Below are 20,679 nucleotides of genomic sequence, written 5' to 3'. Positions count from 1 at the left end.
GGTGAATATTTTGAACATTTACTTCGTTAACATTCATAGTTATTTTTTTGTATTCTACAGTTCATTACGTTTTGCATTACATTTTAATTTTTGAATTAATTTTATCGAATTTCGGTAACCACATAATTTTAATATATTTTATTTCAATTTTTGCAATAAACTAGAAAGCGATAACATTTTTGAATAGAGAATGAGAAGATCTTTCAAACAACATACCACAAACCTACACTTCCCATTTAAAAAATTGGAGGTTGTACTTGTCAAATTATAATTTACATTTGACGTCTTTCGGGATTTTCTCTGATATGTACAGTAACCGAAATAATGAATGTATTCCATTTGTCTGTTACACACTGTATATAAAATTCAAGTACCTTCCTAAGCCTTTTTCAATATCAAATAGTTTAAGTAATTACTTCTGTCGGGCGTCCCCAGACGCACCTGTTTTTTATTTGTTATTGAATGGATGAAATAACAATTTTTTTGTTTGTATAGTATATTCATATCTGATAAGTTATGTGATTTACAAAAATTTGCTGTAGCTTCAGAACAGTGAATGAAAATCGAAAATATATTCGTTTGGGGAGTTTTCAATAACATTTTTTAGCCAATAACGAATCTGCGCGTTATTTTATGGACGCGCTGTAATTGTAATTGACTAAAATATCGAGAAACTTTCGATTATTCAATCAACAAATTTAATGATTTCAAAATACCTGAATGTAACTTCATTAAATATTCATTCATTCCACCACTAACCCTTAAATCGATCGACAACACCTGTCAATATGTAGTAGATAAATGATTTGCAAGCCTACTTGAACATTATGAATTCCATAATAAAAGCAGAAAACATAAATTCAAATAACCTGGATAAACAAATAATATTTACTGACAAACTGAGGGAACCGACGAAAGCATAACCTAGACGGGGGATGGTGGAAAACGAATCCAACTACACAATAATTTCCCAGTATCAGTAATGGAAGATGATTTTGTTACGTTTTCCCCGTAGGTTCGAAATTAATTGACCACGCTGTATAATCATACTCAACTTTATTCTTCTTCTATACTGACAATACAACACAAAATCTCCAACTGAACTTCAGACTAATTCTCAAATGTCTATTGCCTCATTAGCTCAATCGGCCTGCACTTCTAGAACTAGACTAGCTTCCTCTGCCTGTTGGTAATACCTATAATAATTGATTGATTGATTACTCACCCCACGGTGTGGGGAGTGGTCGATGGTTTATAATGCTGGCGCGCCCTCCCGAATGTATCGGAGTTTCGTAGAATAGGGCTCGACCAACTTTAACTAAGAATAATAATAATTATTATCATTCACCATTTGCGATACATAGCGTATATACAGAGTGGTCCTACGAAAAGTATGCACCTTGCTTTTCTCCTTTTTTTGTAACTTAACGCAAAAATGCTCGGACAAGTCAATTTTGCTTTTGAGAGGGACACATTTTAGATGTATTTTTCTACCTGTGCCTTCAACCCCCTAGCGAGGGTGAGTAACAACCCTAAAGTGGGGTCGAGTGATATATCATTTGAAAGAGCATAAAAACATCTTTCCAATGATACATAATTTGTTGTATTTCACTCAAACATTTAGGTATTGTGAAGAAAAACAACTACAACCCAGTACTTTGAAATGTGTAATTGACTTAGTAGAATCCTACTCCAGCCAGTGTTGAAAATGTGACCCATTTGCTTCCATACAATAATACAGATTTTGTTCAAATCTATTCCTAACATTCTGTAGCATATCAGGTGTTATATTTCTGCACTCTGCTGTAATTCGTTGGCAGGTCATTCGATGGGGCCTCTCCTTCCAATCTACCGTCCAGGAAACCGGTCGTCTAAAAACTCTCTTACCGGAGCAACATGTGAGGAAGTGCTCCATCTTGCTGGAAATGCAATTATATCATGAGAGGATCGATTGTATCTTCAAGCATGTTCAGGTAGATCTCACCAGTTAAATTCCCAGTAATAAAAAGTGGCCCTACGATATGACTACCTAATATGCCACACCAGACATTGATTTTTTGAGGGTACTGGGTATGGACCTCTCAGAATAAGTGTGGGTTACTGTCATCCCAGTAACGGCAATTATGCCCATTCACAGCTCCATTCAAAAAAAATGTACTCTCATCGAAAAAGCATGTGTTGGATGATAGGTGCGGATCATCAATTAGTAGCTGGCTCCGTTGTTCACAAAATTGCAGCCTTCTATCAGAATCGTCTTCATTGAGTTCCTGTACTAATTTAATTTTGTACGGATGAAATTTATAGGCTTTTAACATCCGTATTATGGACGAACGGGAGACACCTGAGGCTGCAGCAAGCTGACGGGTACTTTGAGTATGATCCAATTCAACATGTCCCAAAACAGCGACTTCATTTTTGATCGGTTTCAGTGGCTAGTGTTTCACATTACAGACAGATCCGGTATCGACAAACTTTTGGACTAACTTGGCAACGTACGAATCATTCACATTTTTCCCGGGATGACTGTTATTAAAGAGGCGAGCAGTAAGTCTAGCACAACTATTATGTTGATAATAAAGTTTAATAATTTCAACTCGTTCAGGAATGGAATAAACCATTTTTACAGTATAGTTGAAATAATTTCAAAAGCAACCGAACTGAATCAATGAACGTTTGCCTAAATTCTTCTTGTACACTTATCTGCTGTTGTTATTCGAACCAAACAACGCACGAGAGAAATTGAGGAATGCAGTAGTGATAAAAATGCCGTTTTTTCCGCATTTTCATTAACACCAAAAATATCGAGTAAATGTTCTTGCTTTTTTTATAACTATTCAAGTAAATACAACAAATCAGGTATCATTGGAAAGAGAATTTTGTGCCCTTTCAAATGATATATCACTCGACCCCACTTTCCATTCAAAATTTTAGGGTGTTACTCACCCTCCCTAGGGAATTGAAGACACAGGTAGAAAAATACATCTAAAATGTGTCCCCTTCAAAAGCAAAATTGACCTGTCCGAGCATTTTTGCGTTAAGTTACAAAAAAAGGAGAAAAGCAAGGTGCGTACTTTTCGTTGGACCACTCGATATAGTAAGTCAAAATGAATAATCAAATAAAATTAAAAGCAATCACCCGTTTTACAGTACGTCACTTAATGATATAAAAAATAAAATTGGAATAAAAATTAATATTTGGATATACAAAGGTAAGTCGGAAACTGTGGAGTTCATCGTGACCTGCGACATGGTCTGCAACACCTAGATGGATGGAAAACACGAGTAAGGATAAGCGTAACCTCGTCCAAGTCACAGTCGATCGGTGAAGGCCAGCGGCAGCCGACGTTATTTTTTTCAGGGGTTAATTCAAAACAAAGTATGTATTGTCGCACTCCAACGAGACAGTGACGTCATCACACCAGTCAAGTTGTCTCTCAGTTCGCCAGACGAAACAGACAGACCACCCAGCCAACCAGAGTGCACCAAAATGTCACGTGGTATCCTTAAACTATCATCTAGGTGGTGAGACAGCCAATCAGAGTGTACCAAATTGTCAGGTAGTGTCTGAATCTGTTTAAAATCTGTTTCTCCGTTAATCCCCTTAATAATACTTGGTTTACCATAACAAAATCAATCAGATCAGCCTCAAACTCGTTTAGATAAAGATGGTGGATTTCATGAGAATAAAAATTGTCCTGTGAAAATAGTACTGCAGAACTAGTTACAGGTCCTTGATCTGACTGTACACGTAGACAAATTGAACATTATAGGAAGCTGAAGGAGGAAATTAATGAAAAAAATGCCCAGGGTCTACAGAAGTAAATAATTTAGAATGTTAATGGTAATCCCAGAATAGTTAAAGCTTTAAATTGAATGCGTCCAGCAGTTACAGTGAACCAAATCAACGCAGCATCTTATGTTATTATCAGAATGTGAGGGATCTCAACATTGATTCAACACAGCTGTCAGTGATTGTGAATTTGATTTGATAGTGATAACTGAAACCTAACTGCGTGAGGATGTTTCGAATTGTCAACTCTTTACAAGCACTTACTGTGTACATCGAAAAGATCGCAAACTGGAAATGGTGGATAAGGTAACAGAGGGAGGTGTATTAATTGCTTTAAGGGACTTCATAGATTCAGAATTAATGTCATTTGGAGCATAAAACATTATTTGTAATAGCTTTGTATATACCTGATACGATTGGATTAGTTGAATTTGAATGTTTTTTTGGTGCCTTGGAACAGTTAGATTATTTAAATTAGGGTAATTTATTTTTTTTGTCGATTCCAATGTTCCGAAGTTCATCGAAAGGGATGTTAATGATCCAAAATCGCGTATAACCCTCAACTATTTTGACATGCTTGAGTTTAAACAATCAAACTGTGTAACTAATTACCTGAACAGAATGTTGGATCTAGTTTTTTCACCTTTTTCTTGTTATGTTACCATGAAAATTTGCCTTTTGTACCTGAAAATAACCACCATCCTGCATTAAGTATCGATATATCTAATATAAACATCTGTTATAGATTTATCATTGTTATCTGATTACACCCTGTATATCGTTTTTAGTTGACATTTGTTAGTAGTGATCAAGGTTGATGTAAAAATTTAGTTTTTGTTAAAAAAAAGTAAAGTTTTTGAAAGACGTCTGACTTTTCTAAAAGAATATAAAATTTCGTTCTTCGACCCGGAATAAATAATAATTTGCAGGTAATTCAAAAACATATGGTTCTTCGAGCCGGATTAAATAATAATTTGCAGGTAATTCAAAAACATATGGTCCTTCGAGATATGCAAAGAAACAACACCGTGGATAGCATGAGTGCAAGCAAATCTGTTCAAAACCTGAGGTACAGTCAAAGATTGAAAGAAAAGAAAGAGAAGCTAGAGGCTAAATCTGAAGTAGTCGTGACAGCAGTTGAAGGTCAAGGAGCAATCAGAAAATCTCCTTCCAAACTAAAAGGAAGCAGTAGGAGTAGTCAAGCTTCAAGACTGAAGAAATTGGAAATAGAAACGGCAATAAAGAAGAAAACATTAGAAAAAGAGCTTATAGATTTAGAACTAGCCCTGAAAGTAGCAGAAATTGAAGAGAATAGTGATAAAAGTGAGTCAATGTCAATGCATCAGTCCCAAAAGCCTAACGTGGAAGATTGGATCAACGGTAAAACTCCATGGACAAACGGGCATGACGATGAGGATAAGCATTCGATATTTATAGTTAAAGAAGATGAATTGGTAAGAGATTATCATTGTTATCTGATTACACCCTGTATATCGTTTTTAGTTGACATTTGTTAGTAGTGATCAAGGTTGATGTAAAAATATAAGTTTTTGTTAAAAAAAAAAGGAAAGTTTTTGAAAGACGTCTGACTTTTCTAAAAGAATATAAAATTTCGTTCTTCGACCCGGAATAAATAATAGTTTGCAGGTAATTCAAAAACAACATCAAAGAAAAGAAATTAAAGTTAAACCAATTGAACATCACATATAACTTTAGGAAAGCGAACTTTCCATCTTTGTTAGAGATATAGAGGAAACTGATTGGAATATTTTGGGAACGTCCATAGACGGTAATAAATTGGTCGAGAACCTATATTTAATTTTATGTAGCATTTTTGAGAAACATATACCCAAATTGAAAAATTTTAGTCATGTTTATCCTAAACGGTTTCATCCTGATATCATAAAGAAGATTAAACAGAAGGATAAATTCAGGAAATTTAGCGTGTTTTGATTAAAAGCAAAAAAAAACCGCATATGATAACTATCTTGTTAAGATACGAACGATGTTGTCTAGAGATCCTGGCAGATTCTGGTCATATCTTCACTCTAAGTTTAACAGTATGAGAATACCAGGATCAGTAACCTACTTAGGAAACAAACTCAAGAATCCTCAAGATATTTTTGATGCCTTCGGTAATTTTTTCAGTGAGGTATATTCAAAATCTGGTTCACTTTTGAACAAAGTTGGTACAGTGTACAATAATGTTCATATTCATTTTTACCCCATTCAAGAAAATGAGGTTATATCTGCAACTAAAAAACTTAAGGACAAACTGATATCAGGTAAAGATATGATTCCATTATTTTTGTTGGAGAATTGTGCAGGGGCATTAGCAAAACCTTCAACAAGAATTTTTGTTTCATGTCTGATATCTGGAACATTTCCAAATATTTGAAAATTAACTAAAGTATGTCCTGTATACAAAAGTGGTGAAAAAGCATATACAGAGAATTACAGACCCATATCTATTTTATGTATGTTTTCAACTTGAACTATCTCAACATCAACATGGATTTGTTACTAATCATTCTACTGTTACAAATCTAGTCCTTATTACTCAATTCATTTCCGAAGCATTAGATAACAATAGCCAAGTTGATATTATATACACGGATTTCTCTAAGGCATTTGATAAAATTGATCATGGTGTGTTGCTCAATAAACTAATGGGTTTCGGTTTTTCGAATACTGCCTGCTGGACAATACAGGTAATATTATCATTATTATTATTTTTTTTTCACCGTAGTGTGCGCTGGTCAGGCCCTATCCCCGAAGCCCCGATACATTCGGGAGGGCGCGCCAATGACCACTCCCCACACCGTGGGGTAAGTGATCATTGGGTCCGAGAATCATGTGCCCTGAGCAAGCGCAGTGAGCCAAGAATGACAGCCTTCTGCATCTGTGCGGCTGAGATTTCTGCCTTAGTGCGGCAAGCCGGTATGATTTTAAGATTCGAGAGTGGAGAGGACATCATTCCACCAAGGACTCCAATAATCAGAACAACCATCTTGACAGAGTGATCTGGATAGAGTCTGCGGAGTTCGAAGAGAAAGTCTCGATATTTTATCCGTTTTTCCTCCTCTTTTCTGACGATATTCGTCTCGCCAGGAGCTGAAAACTCCACGACAAATATCGTTTTTGTCTGGTGGTCGAGGAGGACTACATCAGGCTTATTAGCTTGTATGAGCCTGAGGGTGGGGTACAAATAATTCCAATAAATTCGGCACTTCTCGTTTCCCACAACGGATTCAATATCCCCGGAGCGTAGGGCAACACCGGTGTCTCGTCAATACCGTAAGAGTGCCGTTGATGGTAATATAGCACTCTTAGGGCCACATATGCTGGACATGCTGATAGCAAGTGCATTAGGGACTCGGGCGCCTCGCGGCAGGCCCTGCACCTTGTGTCAGGAACCTCTATATCCATCACGCGACTGCGGTAGACTAATGTGTTGAAGACACCATCCTGGCAAGCCATTATGAACCCCTCAGTTTCTAACTTCAGCCCACTCGACCTGAGAAAAGCCAACGTCAGGCGCTTTGATAAGCCAAGGTCTCCAATGTTATTGGAGAAGACCCCATGCATTGGCTTATCCTTGTGTTTCCGCAGAAGTAAGGTGATCCCTGTGGAGCTTTTTGCTGAACGGGTTCCAACTCGGTGACAGAGTTGTAGTCACCTCGTTCAGAGTCAAAAACTATACCGAGTTCATCAGCTACTCGGGCAGCTGCCCTAAGGAGAAATGCTCCAATTCCTGCTCTCTCATGGTCACGGACCATGCAGAGAAGGGAATCCGAACTCCTGACGACTTTACAGGCTGTATCAGTACCATTCTGACACTCCAAAGTCAAAAGTCCACGGCTTCCCTGTTGCCAGGGGAAGTACAACTATGGAACGGACGATTTGGGATGCAAACTCCTATAGAGATGCATAATTTTTCGGGTCTTTACGTCGATTTGATACAGCTCCTCCCAAGTCAACTTCACTACTCCAAACGAGTAGAGTAAGATTGGAACGGCAAGCATATTTGTTGCAGCAACTTTGTTCTTCCCCGACAGTTCCGATGACCATATCTGTCGAAGTTTGTGCTGATACCTGCCGCGGAGAGAGTTTTTCACTGCAGTTGCCTCTTGTGAGTGGCGTTGTTCCACCTCGAGGTAAGTATATGTCTCTCCGGCATTCAGATGGTGTAAGATGCTTCCATCTAGGAGCTGCACATCCTCTCCGTAGTCCTCTTTTGAGATGAACCATTGCACATTTGTCCATCCGAATTTCATACCGATAGCATGCGTGTACTCTTCCACCACCCTCAAGGACTGATGGAGATCCTTCTCTCCAGAGGCATAAAGTTTAAGATCATCCATATAAAACAGATGGGTGATCTTGTGCTTCCGGTTTCCGGGGGTGCCACAGTTATACCCTCGAGTATTTCGGAGCGCAACGGATAATGGCAATAGTGAGATGCAGAATAGAAGGGGACTGAGGGAATCACCCTGAAATACACCCCTTCTGAAAGTGACCTACCCTGTTTGGACTCTTGCTTGTTATGGTGAAGCGAGTTCGCCAAAGTGGTATCAGTTGTTCAATGCTGTCGGGTACCGCAAGGCATCTGAGCAAATGCAAGATGAGCTCATGAGAAATTGTATCAAATGCCTTAGGGTAATCGATCCAGGCCATAGAGAGGTTACGCTTATATTGTATCGAGTCCTGCGTTACACATCTATCGATGAGCAGGTTCTCTTTATATCCAGCGACTCCTCTCTTCGACCCTCTCTGCTCATATATCCGTTCGAACACTCGGTCAACTGCGGTGAGTATTCGTGTGTATAAGATGCTTGTAAACAACTTATAACACGAATTCAAGCACGTTATCAGTCTGTAATACTTAGGAATCGACAAATCTCCGCTTTTAGGGATAAGAACGGTCCGCCCCTCGACAAACCAATCCGGAATCGGTTGCTCTCCATCCAGCGATGAGTTGAAAACTCTGGTCAGATGGCGGTGGGTACTTGGTAGTTTTTTCCACCAATAAGTGTTCACCCCATCTGGGCCTGGAGCAGCAAAGTTCTTAGAACCAACAAGCGCCCTTCGAACGTCATCCGGGATTATTATTATCACAATACTTTCATTGTGATAACTTGTTTTGTACTATTTTTGTTTTATTTTGTATGTACTGTAAGATACCCAGTATCACAAGACACCCTTTATTCGTGGAAATAACGGAAAATGACTAATCCTGACTGAACCGTTGTTTTATTGAGAGGGTGGATCTGACCATTCCTATATATTTTATGTCAAAAAAAGGAAAATAAATATTATTATCACTATTAAAACTGTATAGAAATGATGATAGATTAAGTGTTGATTTTTCCCCTTATATTTCAATTAAAATTCCAGAAAGTAGGTTATATTTGTCAATAACGATCCTCGGCAAACAATTCGTTACAATATTGACGGCTACTCGTTACTCCAAATTGGGGAAATTGCCAATCAGAACTAGTTCATGTCGGTCAGAATGGTTTCTCTGCCAAATTCAGATATACGCACCATATTTCTTCAGTACGAAATCGCACAATTATTAGGCTTAACTCCAATAAAAATTCCATCAACTGGTAAATACAGAAATGTAAAAACCTTTTTCGTATTCTCACTCTTCATCGCAGTAGTGAGTTTGGCATTTTGGACATTCTGGAAAAAATCTTTAGAATACAAGAACCTTCCAATTTTCGACATTATTTTAGATTCCATCTTATGTTCTGCAGAATTTTGTTTCATTCTTGGATCTTTATTCTTCAACTGGAACAAATACGTGGAAAACTGGAAAAAGATATTCCACACAATCAGCAGGATAGAAGAAAACATGGAAAAACTGAACTACAATCCGAAAACTAACATTCCAATATTTTGGCTGAGTATATTCGTCTACCATGTAATCTTCATACTTGTAATCGGCTCCGAATTCAATGTTCATTCCAAAGCGGAATCTTTACATCTACTAGCTTCGAAGGCATCTGCTAAAGTGGCCATGTATTTCCTATTATTTGATATAATTTTCATATGTAATCTCATACAAGTGGTTAATTCGAGGTACAGATATTTGAGCAAGTTCATCAAAACCAATCTGGCAGGGCCCATCGTGATCTTCAACAGTTCGAAAAACAACACGACGGAAATGAATGTAAAAACAATATTTTCGCTTTACCAGTTACTATACATTGTGGTGGACCAGTTGAACATTATATATGGTTGGCACATATTCCTCATACTTGCATGTGAAGTCCTGTCTTTGCTGAACTTTGCGAACCACATACTTGTTGATATAATAAACTTCAAGAGCTCTACGATCCCTTTTGAGAAGTGTATCATGTATATTATTTTTCCGTTCTGGAATGTGGTAAGTGATAATTGAAATTTTGAATCAACCAGGTGTACGGGGATGATCTGAAAAGTTTCCGATTAACAAAGATACAAAACAATATTTCAGATTTTTTTCATTTTTCAACATAGTGTCCTTTCAACCAGCAACTTGTGAGGTGGGGTTCGCCACACCCCACGATAATTTAGATACCAGACTGCGCTATATTTAATGCGCGGAGGGAGAAAATCTTTACAATACCTCTTCATCATTGAATATGTTTTTTGAAAAACACCAGTTGTTGTCAGAATCACAACATGGCTTCATGTTGCCCTCCCAAGACCCAATAAAAAACTAACCCAGCAACATTAAAAAGTATTTCTTTAAAAGAAGACCATAGGTGGCTTTGAAATTTTTATCTCTATTGGAAAAACTATTACTTTATGCCAGCAGCGTCATGTTCCACCAGAAAATCACACTTTTTTCAATAAAGAAATCAAATTTCTTGGCCTTTCAACGACATAATTCGTTTGATTATATCATTGCGAAGATGAACTATTTTGAATCAAGAAAATATAATATTATCTCAAAATCTATCTGTTTCAAATAGAGAGCAATATTAACTTGATCTGAATACATATTGTTGGTTTGAATTTAATAGTGTATCCCTTCAAATAACTCAAATCGTTTATAACAAGAGTTTGGTGAATCTACATACAAAACTATATTATGATCGACTGAAAATAACAGGTATTTTGTATATAATGAACAGGGTTTCTTTTAAAGAAGTATTTCAATCATTTCAGTTTGAAAAAACCTGTGGTTATCTGGTTTTTCTATGACCCTCTTAAATGAGAGGGGAGCGGGGAATTCCTTTGTAAGCATCGCGTACGCGCCAGTATGTGTTGGAAAGTGATGTTGGTGTGTTGCGATTTTGAGGAGGACGTGTTTTATGTGTCTGTAGGCAGTGGAATTTCTTTCCGAATATTTTTGTATCTACCATAATGGAACAGATTTTACAAGACTGGAGACTTGCACAGTTGAAAGATTTTTTGATGGGTAAGTATTATAATTGGATAAAACTCCGCTATATCAGTAAGTACCGCGTTGTATACGTAGTACCGAAGAGAAAGTGGTAAACTTTAACGGCAACTCTTAATTTTGCCTTCATTTTGCAAAAATTATACCAATGCTCCGTAATTTTTCGAACATGCATTATTACATTTGCCGAGCTCTGCAAGTGTATATTAATTCAAACTGAAAAATCCTCCACGCTGATTCAAATTTGCCAATCTCTCATTTTAAACATACATTTTATAAGAGCATTTTCTCTAAATTAAATTTGATTTTCTCTTAGACCGAATTCATTCGGTCTAAGAGAAAATCAAATAGACACAAGTAGGTATAAAAAGCTTCTATATGTGACAGCCACTTTCTGATTTCAACATGTAAATATTTGTTGAATTCCGAAACGTCTTTGCTTTCTGTAATCACTTCAGAAATGTTTTTATGTTATTCATTGGGAACAAATTGAGTATACCCTACTCAGCTTGAAATTATTTGATAGATTTCCTTTAGGAATGTAAGAAATAGGTAGAAATATTACCGAACTCACTGGAGATGAAATATAAATTTCCAAAAACGTGAATACAGTGAATGCTCTTATTTAAATAGTGAATCATATTCCTTTAAATTTGTTTGTATGATCATGAGTTACATTTTTGGGATTTGAGGTAAGTCTTTTGAATTGATTATTTATTTCTGATCAAATAATGTTTAAGCACCTTTTAATTTGCTAGGAATTTTATGATAAATAATAAGACCTCAGACAAGTTTAAAATTTTGAGGGTTGTCGTTCATATGCGGACAACCATTGGGTTCGTTAACGGAATAAACCCACTTAAACAGTGTTTTATTGAAATTTTTTTTTTGATTAAGTGGCTGCTGTTTTCATATTTTTACTTTTCTATATATTTGAAATAGTGGCTAAGGATGATGTGCTGATTTCGTCTTTCGTTTCAGAATCCAAGTGATATTCCGGCAATTGTGGATAAACAAAAGCAGAATGCAGAACTTGATCGACGATAGTGATTTTTTTAATGTTATTTACCAGAATGGCATCAAGTTTCAAAAACTTCATTTGTGTAAAATTACTAATAAATTAATTCATTTTCTTGTCTGAGTTGTAATGTTGTTTATAGGCTTCGATTTCATTTTATTTGTTAATTTGCAATTTGTCAAGAATATGTCCCTTTTTTATATATGTTTTCTTATTGAATATTTATTTATGTTATTTGTATAACTGTATGATCTCTCAAACGTGTGCGGTTGGAATATGATATTTAAGCAAAGATTAGCAAAGAAAATTTAGTTCTTTATTACGTTTTGTTTTTTATCACATGCTTTTTCAGGATAATATTTATGATTTGCAATTGCTTCAAATAAACCAATCATAATATGTAATGTATTTGTATTTGCGAGAAAAAATCTGTCCACTTTTGCAACCAATGCATCATGCCACAATCATAACACGCGGCATGGTAGCTTATTGAGAATACCAGCCCACACCACATCTAAATTTAAAAACTCTCCCCAGTATAGTGGGGAGAGACAGACAATATTTTTTATAAAAGTACTAAGAAATTTTTTATTGAAAAATGTTTTTATAATGTACAAGAGTATCTGGATGGCAACTTCAGCTGAGTTTTATTTTGTTTAGTATACTAACAAACTCTCATTGAGATTTTAAACTTTATATCTCACCTACTTGCTATATTTTAAATGTATATGTTTAGTATAAATAGTACCTGTGACATACCATATATACATATTGTACCTCAGTGGCTAAATAAATTATTATTATTATTTTTTTTTTTTTTTTTTTTTCCACCGTAGTGTGCGCTGGTCAGGCCCTATCCCCCGAAGCCCCGACACATTCGGGAGGGCGCGCCAGCATATTCAACCAATGACCACTCCCCACACCGTGGGGTAAGTGATCATTGGGTCCGAGAATCATGTGCCCTGAGCAAACGCAGTGAGCCAAGAATGACAGCCTTCTGCATCTGTGCGGCTAAGATTTCTGCCTTAGTGCGGCAAGCCGGTATGATTTTTAGATTCGAGAGTAGAGAATATTATTATTATTATTATTATTATTATTATTTAGTTTCTTTCCTTACCACTTATAGCTGTACATATTACAGATGAGATACTTTGGATTCAAATAAGTAAATTCATCCAAATGAGAGGGACAGTTCATAAACAGAAGCATGCGTTCATCTTTGATGAAGTAAATGAGTTTATTTGATTTATATAAATAGAAACGTTTCAATGAAAAATGCTTCTCTTCAAAGGAAAACAATTAATTTCTCATACGGAGACATTCAAACAATGTTCCAAGTAAACATATCATTCTTTCAGAACCCAAAACAGTTTTGCTTCGAGATTAATTTTGCTCAGACTAACGAATGCATACTTACTTCTCGTGAGCTAATGTGATTATTTCTATTGAAATGTATGCACAATCTTGGTGGAATATATATTTTTTTTAACTAAAAGAAGCGTTTATTCAAATTCAACCTGAGAGAATATGTTTCTCAGTTTAAAAAAGAGAGCAAGTTTCTTTAAATCAAGATAATGTTCTTCGCTTTGAGATTTTTATTTTTACTGTGTAGGAAAGCTTTCGACCCCGTCGACTACTATATCTTACTGAATCTTCTAGACGATATGGGAATTAGAGGTATAAAAAAATCTGTTTTTCCGTTAATCAGCTGTTGCCCCCGTACGTTGAGAAACTTGTGCGAACTAAGGACTAACGAGGTCTTAACGTGTGATTCCTAACACGGTTGCAGAACCATTCCAGCTTCAACCAGATAAATTCTATCGAGAAAAATATCTGGTGAAGGCGGGAATCGAACCCACGGCCTTCCAATCGTGAGTCGGGCGCACTACCACCGCGGCCAATTATATACATTGAAACATACTCTCTATGTTTCAATATTCAAATGCATCCGAATCTTATTCACTGGTTTCTCTTCTTCGCATTGTTCATCAGCGCTATTGGAATCACTACACAGGAAAAAGTCTACGTTGTTATCACACTCGTTATTACTATCAGTACTTGTCCAAGGACGCCACATTTTAAACAGATAACGAAAATTTTAAGTAATTATAACTGCACCAATATCGAATTTCAACACTCAAATCGCGATCAGTTCCTGAAATGAACATGTACGACACCACGGCAATACTCATCCCCACATTCCATTCGTCACTTCATTGTGTGTCTGTGTATCTGTTAAGACACGCCCGAGGCGTGTCTTAAGACACGCCCGAGGAAGACATTGTATGGCGAAACACGTGTTGCGTTTTTGTAAAACTATCTAGTGAAAATCACACAATAAAGTGTTTTTAGAATACGTTACAAATTACTTCGACTATACAAGAAGAGAGACTAGCTTGTCCGAAACGTAGAACAACTAAAAACACCATACGCGGCTTTCACCATATTATTCAAAACTATAGTTCAAAGATGTTCGAATAATCGATGTTATTTTTTCAGATGTGTATCACCGCATTGATAATATCTTGTAGTAGACTGGAGAAGAGTGGTGAGGAAGTTATCATCAACTGGCACAGAAAATTGGTATCACTTGAAAACTCGTCACTGAACCGAGAACTTGTTTTGGTTGGAAAATTGATGGAGAGACTGAAACCAAAGTTTTCAGCAGGTGGATTTTTTGATATCGATCAACCTCTATTAGCAACAATACTAACATCTGTGGCTTCTTATTTGATAATTATAATTCAATTCGCAGGGAACGATGAGTTTAGTTCCATTTTCTCAACTGATGTGGATAGCATCACTTCTACGTCTAAACCTTTCAATATCACATACTAGCAGATACTAGCAAACACGTAGCACAAATACAACGAATTACACGTGTCACCAATTTCACCAAAATCGCTTGTGAGTGGAGAAACATACGTCCTCTTTTATGAAATAGTAGAGGAGCCCACGATGCAAAATGGGGATTTACTCGAGCGTCATACAGACATATTAGGTTGCAAAGCTTAGATGATAAGAAGAAAAAAATGTAATATAATATATACCTTTTCATCGGTAGGGAAAGCGGCTATAGATTTTTAAATTTGTATAAAAATACTGTTGCATGGACATACTCGAGCGCGTCAGATATTGATAGCATCAATGTCCTACGTTTTTTCAATAATGTTCGTATGTTAATCTGATCTTTTGTATGATGCGGGTGGTTGTACGTAAGGGTTAAAAGTGAAAAGAAAAAAAATTTAATCGAGCGCGTCAGATTTTCTTAGGGGGTGTTAAGTGCAACAAAAAAAATCTCACATTCAATAATCTGACGATTTCGACGCATTATTATAATGTGCAAAAAAAATTCGTCATTTTGAAATACTCAAACGCGTCATATTATGATATATATCGTTCATCTTTATGTTCTAGACGTGCTGCCTCATAATCTAACGATTATCTAGAGGGATTCGCCTAATCTGACAAAAAAACTTTTTTTTTTCATTTTTTTTTTCATTTTTTTTTTCATTTTTTTTTTCAAATCGTTGAACTTAATTAATTGAAAAGCTCAGGAAATAGCATGCAAATAAATGAGTGAATGTTTTTCAAGTAGAATACTTGTATTTATAAGAAAGTAATCAGCTTTGATGGCGTCATGGCAACAGAATTCAGAGTGGGGACGGAGTGAGAGAGTAATAGATAGAGAAAAAGTGAAAGGGGAATAGAAACTCGGAGAGGGAAATATAGGTATCACACGCATTGAACTTTATCGACGAATTTTTGTTATTTCGGCTTGCGGAAATCGTCAGATTATATATTTTTCATTATCCTTGAATTATTTTCTTCAAAATAAAAAAAATTAGCTACGCTCGAGAATGTCGAAATGACGTTATTTTTTTACAACTTTGCTGCCCTCCCCTTTCTTTACGTCACTCTCAAAGTGTCAGATTACTGGAATACACACTTTTTAGCATGTAATTAACTCACCCTATCTTAATCTGACGCGCTCAAGAATTTCTGATGATCAATTTTTTTCACTAATCTGATCCTTTGATCTCATATTTGGTGGAGGTACTTAACCGGTTACAAGGATCCCCCTGTATATTAATCTGCCGCACTTTAGTAAATCTCGAAATCCACGCTTGGGCTCCCCTATTAAAAAAGGTGGAACAAAATCGCAACTTTGAGATAACTGAGGAAAAGTTTCTTTATGCTCCTGTACCAATATATTCGATATTTATATTCAAATATGTATTTGTATTTGTGTAGGTTAGGTCAGGTCCAAAGCGAGTGGGTCTGTTCGACCCTCCACCGCAACCCGCGAGGGTTTATTGTGACTCACACCTATTCACACTCGACCAAATAAACCCAGCTTCTTAACGAAGCCGATAAGTTTGTATGGTGAGTGGTCTTTCAGGCCAGATGGTTAGAGTACGGCTCTTTTACCGATCACGAAAGAATAGCACCTAAAGGCTAACTTTCGACCTAAAGAGGTCAGATGTCAATCTTGCTGAAGTGCCCATCAGTAAGGTGAGGACCGCTCGGAGAGCGGAGGTGGATGGAGTGGGGTAGTAGGTTCTCCTCGCCAAATAGCTAGGGGGGGGGGGAAGGTTTTACTTCAGGGCACTCAACCCGGGTGGGGGCATGGGGGGTGGGAGTTCGGCTCTGCCCGCTGGGGACCTGATTCGGTCCCCAGCGAGGCAGGCACAAAGTATATATTTATCAGTTCGGACTACCTTTGTCTAATATAATATAACTTAATTTGACAACCCTGAAAAAAATCAAGAAGATTAACCGAAAATAACAATTTTATTAAATAAAAAAATGAAATTACAAAAAAATAACATACAAGCAACAACCTAACAAATAAAAATTGAAATATTAATAAAAGCTGAAAATTAAAAAATTACAAATATTATTAAAAAAAAAAGAAAAATATGAAAAAATTTAAATTAAAAGATTTCAAACCAAGTTATGTCACGACGTTTCGATTGTTAGTATCCACAATCGTATTCGGGTAATAACTGGACGTATTCCTCCGAGATCTGACTATTTATAGGTCATTCGAGTGCTTTCACCTATTCCCTCTTCCCTCTTTCCGCTTCATTGGTTTTAGCGGGAGATGACCGTTTGGCGGGAGTTGGTCGTTTTTCGCTTGATTAGAGGTTTCCATATGTTACGTATCTCTATGCTAGCTTGACTAAATGCGTTGTTGGACAACATATACGCGGCTTCTTTGAATTTTCTCCTAAACCAGTGTTCCTCTTTGTGGACGATTTCAGCTTGAGCTCACTTGATGTTATGTTGATGAGTCCAAACATGCTCTACCTTACCGGATTTGCTGGTTTCTCCTCGCTGTGTGTGTTTCTTGCGCTCAGCAATGCGAACTTTCAATAGCCTCTTAGTTTCACCGATGTATGATTCTCCGCACTCACCGGGTATCCGGTAAATGCAATTCTTGGAATAGCAGTCCGCGTTTGGTGGCCTAGTTTTTGTGAGGCTGCTACGAATAGTGTTCCCAGATCTGAAGCAAGTCCTGATGTTATACTTGAACCCAATCCGTCTTATCCTTTTCGATAATCCTCTTATGTAGGGAAGTAAAAGTACTGGTTGTGGCGGCTTCTCTTCCTTGTGGAGTTCTTGCTGTCTTCTAGCTAAGGCCTGTTCTACCATCGCTCTGGAGTAACCATTCCGTTGAAGGTCATTTTTGATGATGTCTAGTTCCTTTTCGAGACCTTCCTCTCTTAGTCGTTTGATGGTGGTTGGATTTCTGGTTCAGATATTGTCCTGTGTGAATGGGTTTGATGTTTACCATTTAGTGTCGGTCCTCTTCACCAATACGTCTAAGAAAGGCAATTCGTTATTGATTTCCTTCTCCATTGTGAAAGTGATGGAGGGAGTTACGTTGCTGATGTGCTTCAGAAAGATGTCTAGTTCTGCATTCTTATGGTTCCATATTATGAAGGTGTCATCAACGTATCTCAACTAGATCGCAGCTTCTTGTGGGATTCTTCAATGGCCAGAGTTTCAAACCACTCCATATATATATATATATATATATATATATATATATATATATATATATATATATATATATATATATATATATATATGCGATTCCAAGAATTGCATTTACCGGATACCCTGCGAGTGCGGAGAATCATACATCGGTGAAACTAAGAGGCCATTGAAAGTTCGCATTGCTGAAAAAAAGAAACACACTCAGCGAGGAGAAACCAGCAAATCCGGAATAGCAGAGCGTGTTTGGACTCATCAACATAACATCAAGTGGGTTCAAGCTGAAATCATCCACAAGGAGGAACATTGGTTTAGGAGAAAATTCAAAGGAGCCGCGTATATGTTGTTCAACAACGCATTTAGTCAAGCTAGCGTAGAGATACGTAACATATGGAAACCTCTAATCAAGCGAAAAACGACCAACTTCCGCCAAACGGTCATCTCCCGCTAAAACCAATGAAGTATGGAGAGGGAAGAGGGGATAGGTGAAAGCACTCGAATGACCTATAAATTGTCAGATCTCGGAGGAATGAGTCCAGTTATCACCCGAAGACGATTGTGGATACTAACAATCAAAACGTCGTGAAGTAACTTGGTTTGGAATCTTTTAATTTTAATCTTTCATTTTTTGTTAATAATATTTTTCAGTTTTTTTAATTTTCAGCTTGTATTAATATTTAAATTTTTTATTTTTTTGATTGTTGCTTGTATGGTATTTCTTTGTAATTTCAGCTTGTTGTTTAATAAAATAGTTATTTTTTACAGAGATTTCAAATCGATTTATATTATAGTAGACAATGGAAGTCCGAACTTATGAAATACACCATGAAACATTGTCAACCACCTTCAAACAAACATTTAGAAACAAGATATTCAAGTAAAAAAATATTTTTTATTGATTATTATAATCATAAAATAACAAATTTGTATATGAAATGTCAAATACATTGAAAAATCAGATCTTGAAACTACAATTTAAAAAAATATGGCACTATGGAAAGGAAAGCTACATCCATCAGTCCAACTCATGACCATAACAAAATTTCTATTCGACAGGATCAAAATGAATGAGGGATTGAACAGATAATTTTTATAAGACCAATTTGTCTTCAAGATTCGATTTCGGAGAGTAAACCTTTGATGAATAAATTTTCTTCGGCTCCCATTTCAGTTCTGAATTCAATTTTCTTTTTATGAAGATCCTCCCTACTCATTCCAAGGGAATCCTCTTTGAACTTCTTTATGGCATTTTTAATAATATCGTCTCCCTCCTGAAGCAAAATACATTTGATGAATAATGACATCACAGACAAATATGAATAAAAATGATGAAAATATATCATTCAGAACATTCAATCATGCACTTCAATGTATCGCTTGTATAATCACAAGACATATGCTTCTTCTTTCCTTGATACTTTTTCGGACTGAAACTATAAAAAGACAAGTTAACGGATGTAGCCATTACTACGTGGTAGGTCATCATGAAAAATGAGAATTAAAACTTCTTATGTTTTTTTACCACTTTTATTTGTAACTAACATTACTTTGGTTTCGTTCTTTAAGTACATTTTCAAACTAATACAATGAACATAAACATAAACATGGAGTTCATTGAATTAGTTTGAAACATAAACATTGTATTAGTTTGAAAATGTCCTATTAGGAAGAAACAGCAGTAACATTAGTTACAAATAAAAGTGTTAAAAAACAGAAAGTTTTATTTTTCATTTTTTATGAAGAAAAAGATTCAATTTTGAAACTCACCTCCATTATTCGCCTTTTAACTTCAGGTGCAAAATCACTTATAAATTTTAATCCACTGGCATGTTCCAACTTTTTCTGGTATTTTATGGCATCCTGAAAATAACGATTAATTCAAATAAGAAGTAGTAATGAAATCTCACAAACAAATTTTCAAAAATACCTCAAAAGTCTCGAAACGAAAACAATCACTGCGTATTTATTTATTGATCAAAATATTCTTTTCGTTTATGTCTGAAAGTTTCTGCTTTACATTATTGACACATCTTTGTAAAAAGCTCATTTTTAAATTAATTGCTTTTTTTCTTTGAAAGATTCTCACATTTTCGTTATTTTTTTGCATGAAGAAATATAAGTAGAAAGCCAAAACCCTTCTTTCCAAAAAATTGAAACGTTCTTGAAATAAAAAGTTTGTGTATCAATATCACAGTTGCATGTTCGTTTCTTATTAATGGTAAGCCCTGAAATGAACACTTTATATTGCACAATAATAATAAAAATGTATGTAAAAACAGGTAAATGTTGATAGTTCAATTATTATCGTTAACTAACTGACAATTAATCAAATTGGCACTATTTACGGTACAATTCCATAATAGTAGGCACTAAATTCTCAGAAATATTATTGCATAGAAACGAAAACATTGTTAAGCTTGTGATTCTATATATTTTATCATCATTTTTGCTCATCTGTTTAGTATAATTTCC

At 36.0% G+C, this 20,679-nt stretch overlaps 1 protein-coding gene across 1 annotated transcript in view; it reads right to left on the bottom strand.

Annotated features, from left to right (window-relative positions):
- Positions 1–19,079: 19,079 nt before the first annotated feature.
- spel1 (DNA mismatch repair protein spel1) overlaps positions 19,080–20,679 on the bottom strand; it is a 127,112-nt gene continuing 125,512 nt past the window's right edge. The window contains exons 10-11 of the mRNA XM_023161522.2: positions 19,975–20,067; positions 19,080–19,478 (exon numbers count right to left, since the gene is read on the bottom strand). Coding sequence (XP_023017290.2) covers positions 19,317–19,478; positions 19,975–20,067 — 255 coding nt within the window. The 3' untranslated portion in view covers positions 19,080–19,316. The remainder of the gene's footprint in view (positions 19,479–19,974; positions 20,068–20,679) is intronic.

This window comes from Leptinotarsa decemlineata, unplaced genomic scaffold (genome assembly GCF_025532065.1).
Source record: "Leptinotarsa decemlineata unplaced genomic scaffold, Ldec_3_MD MMD2_tig00026374_RagTag_RagTag, whole genome shotgun sequence".
Lineage (NCBI taxonomy): Eukaryota > Metazoa > Arthropoda > Insecta > Coleoptera > Chrysomelidae > Leptinotarsa > Leptinotarsa decemlineata.
Note: the sequence above shows the minus strand (reverse complement) of the source record. Positions and strands in the feature narration are given on the sequence as shown.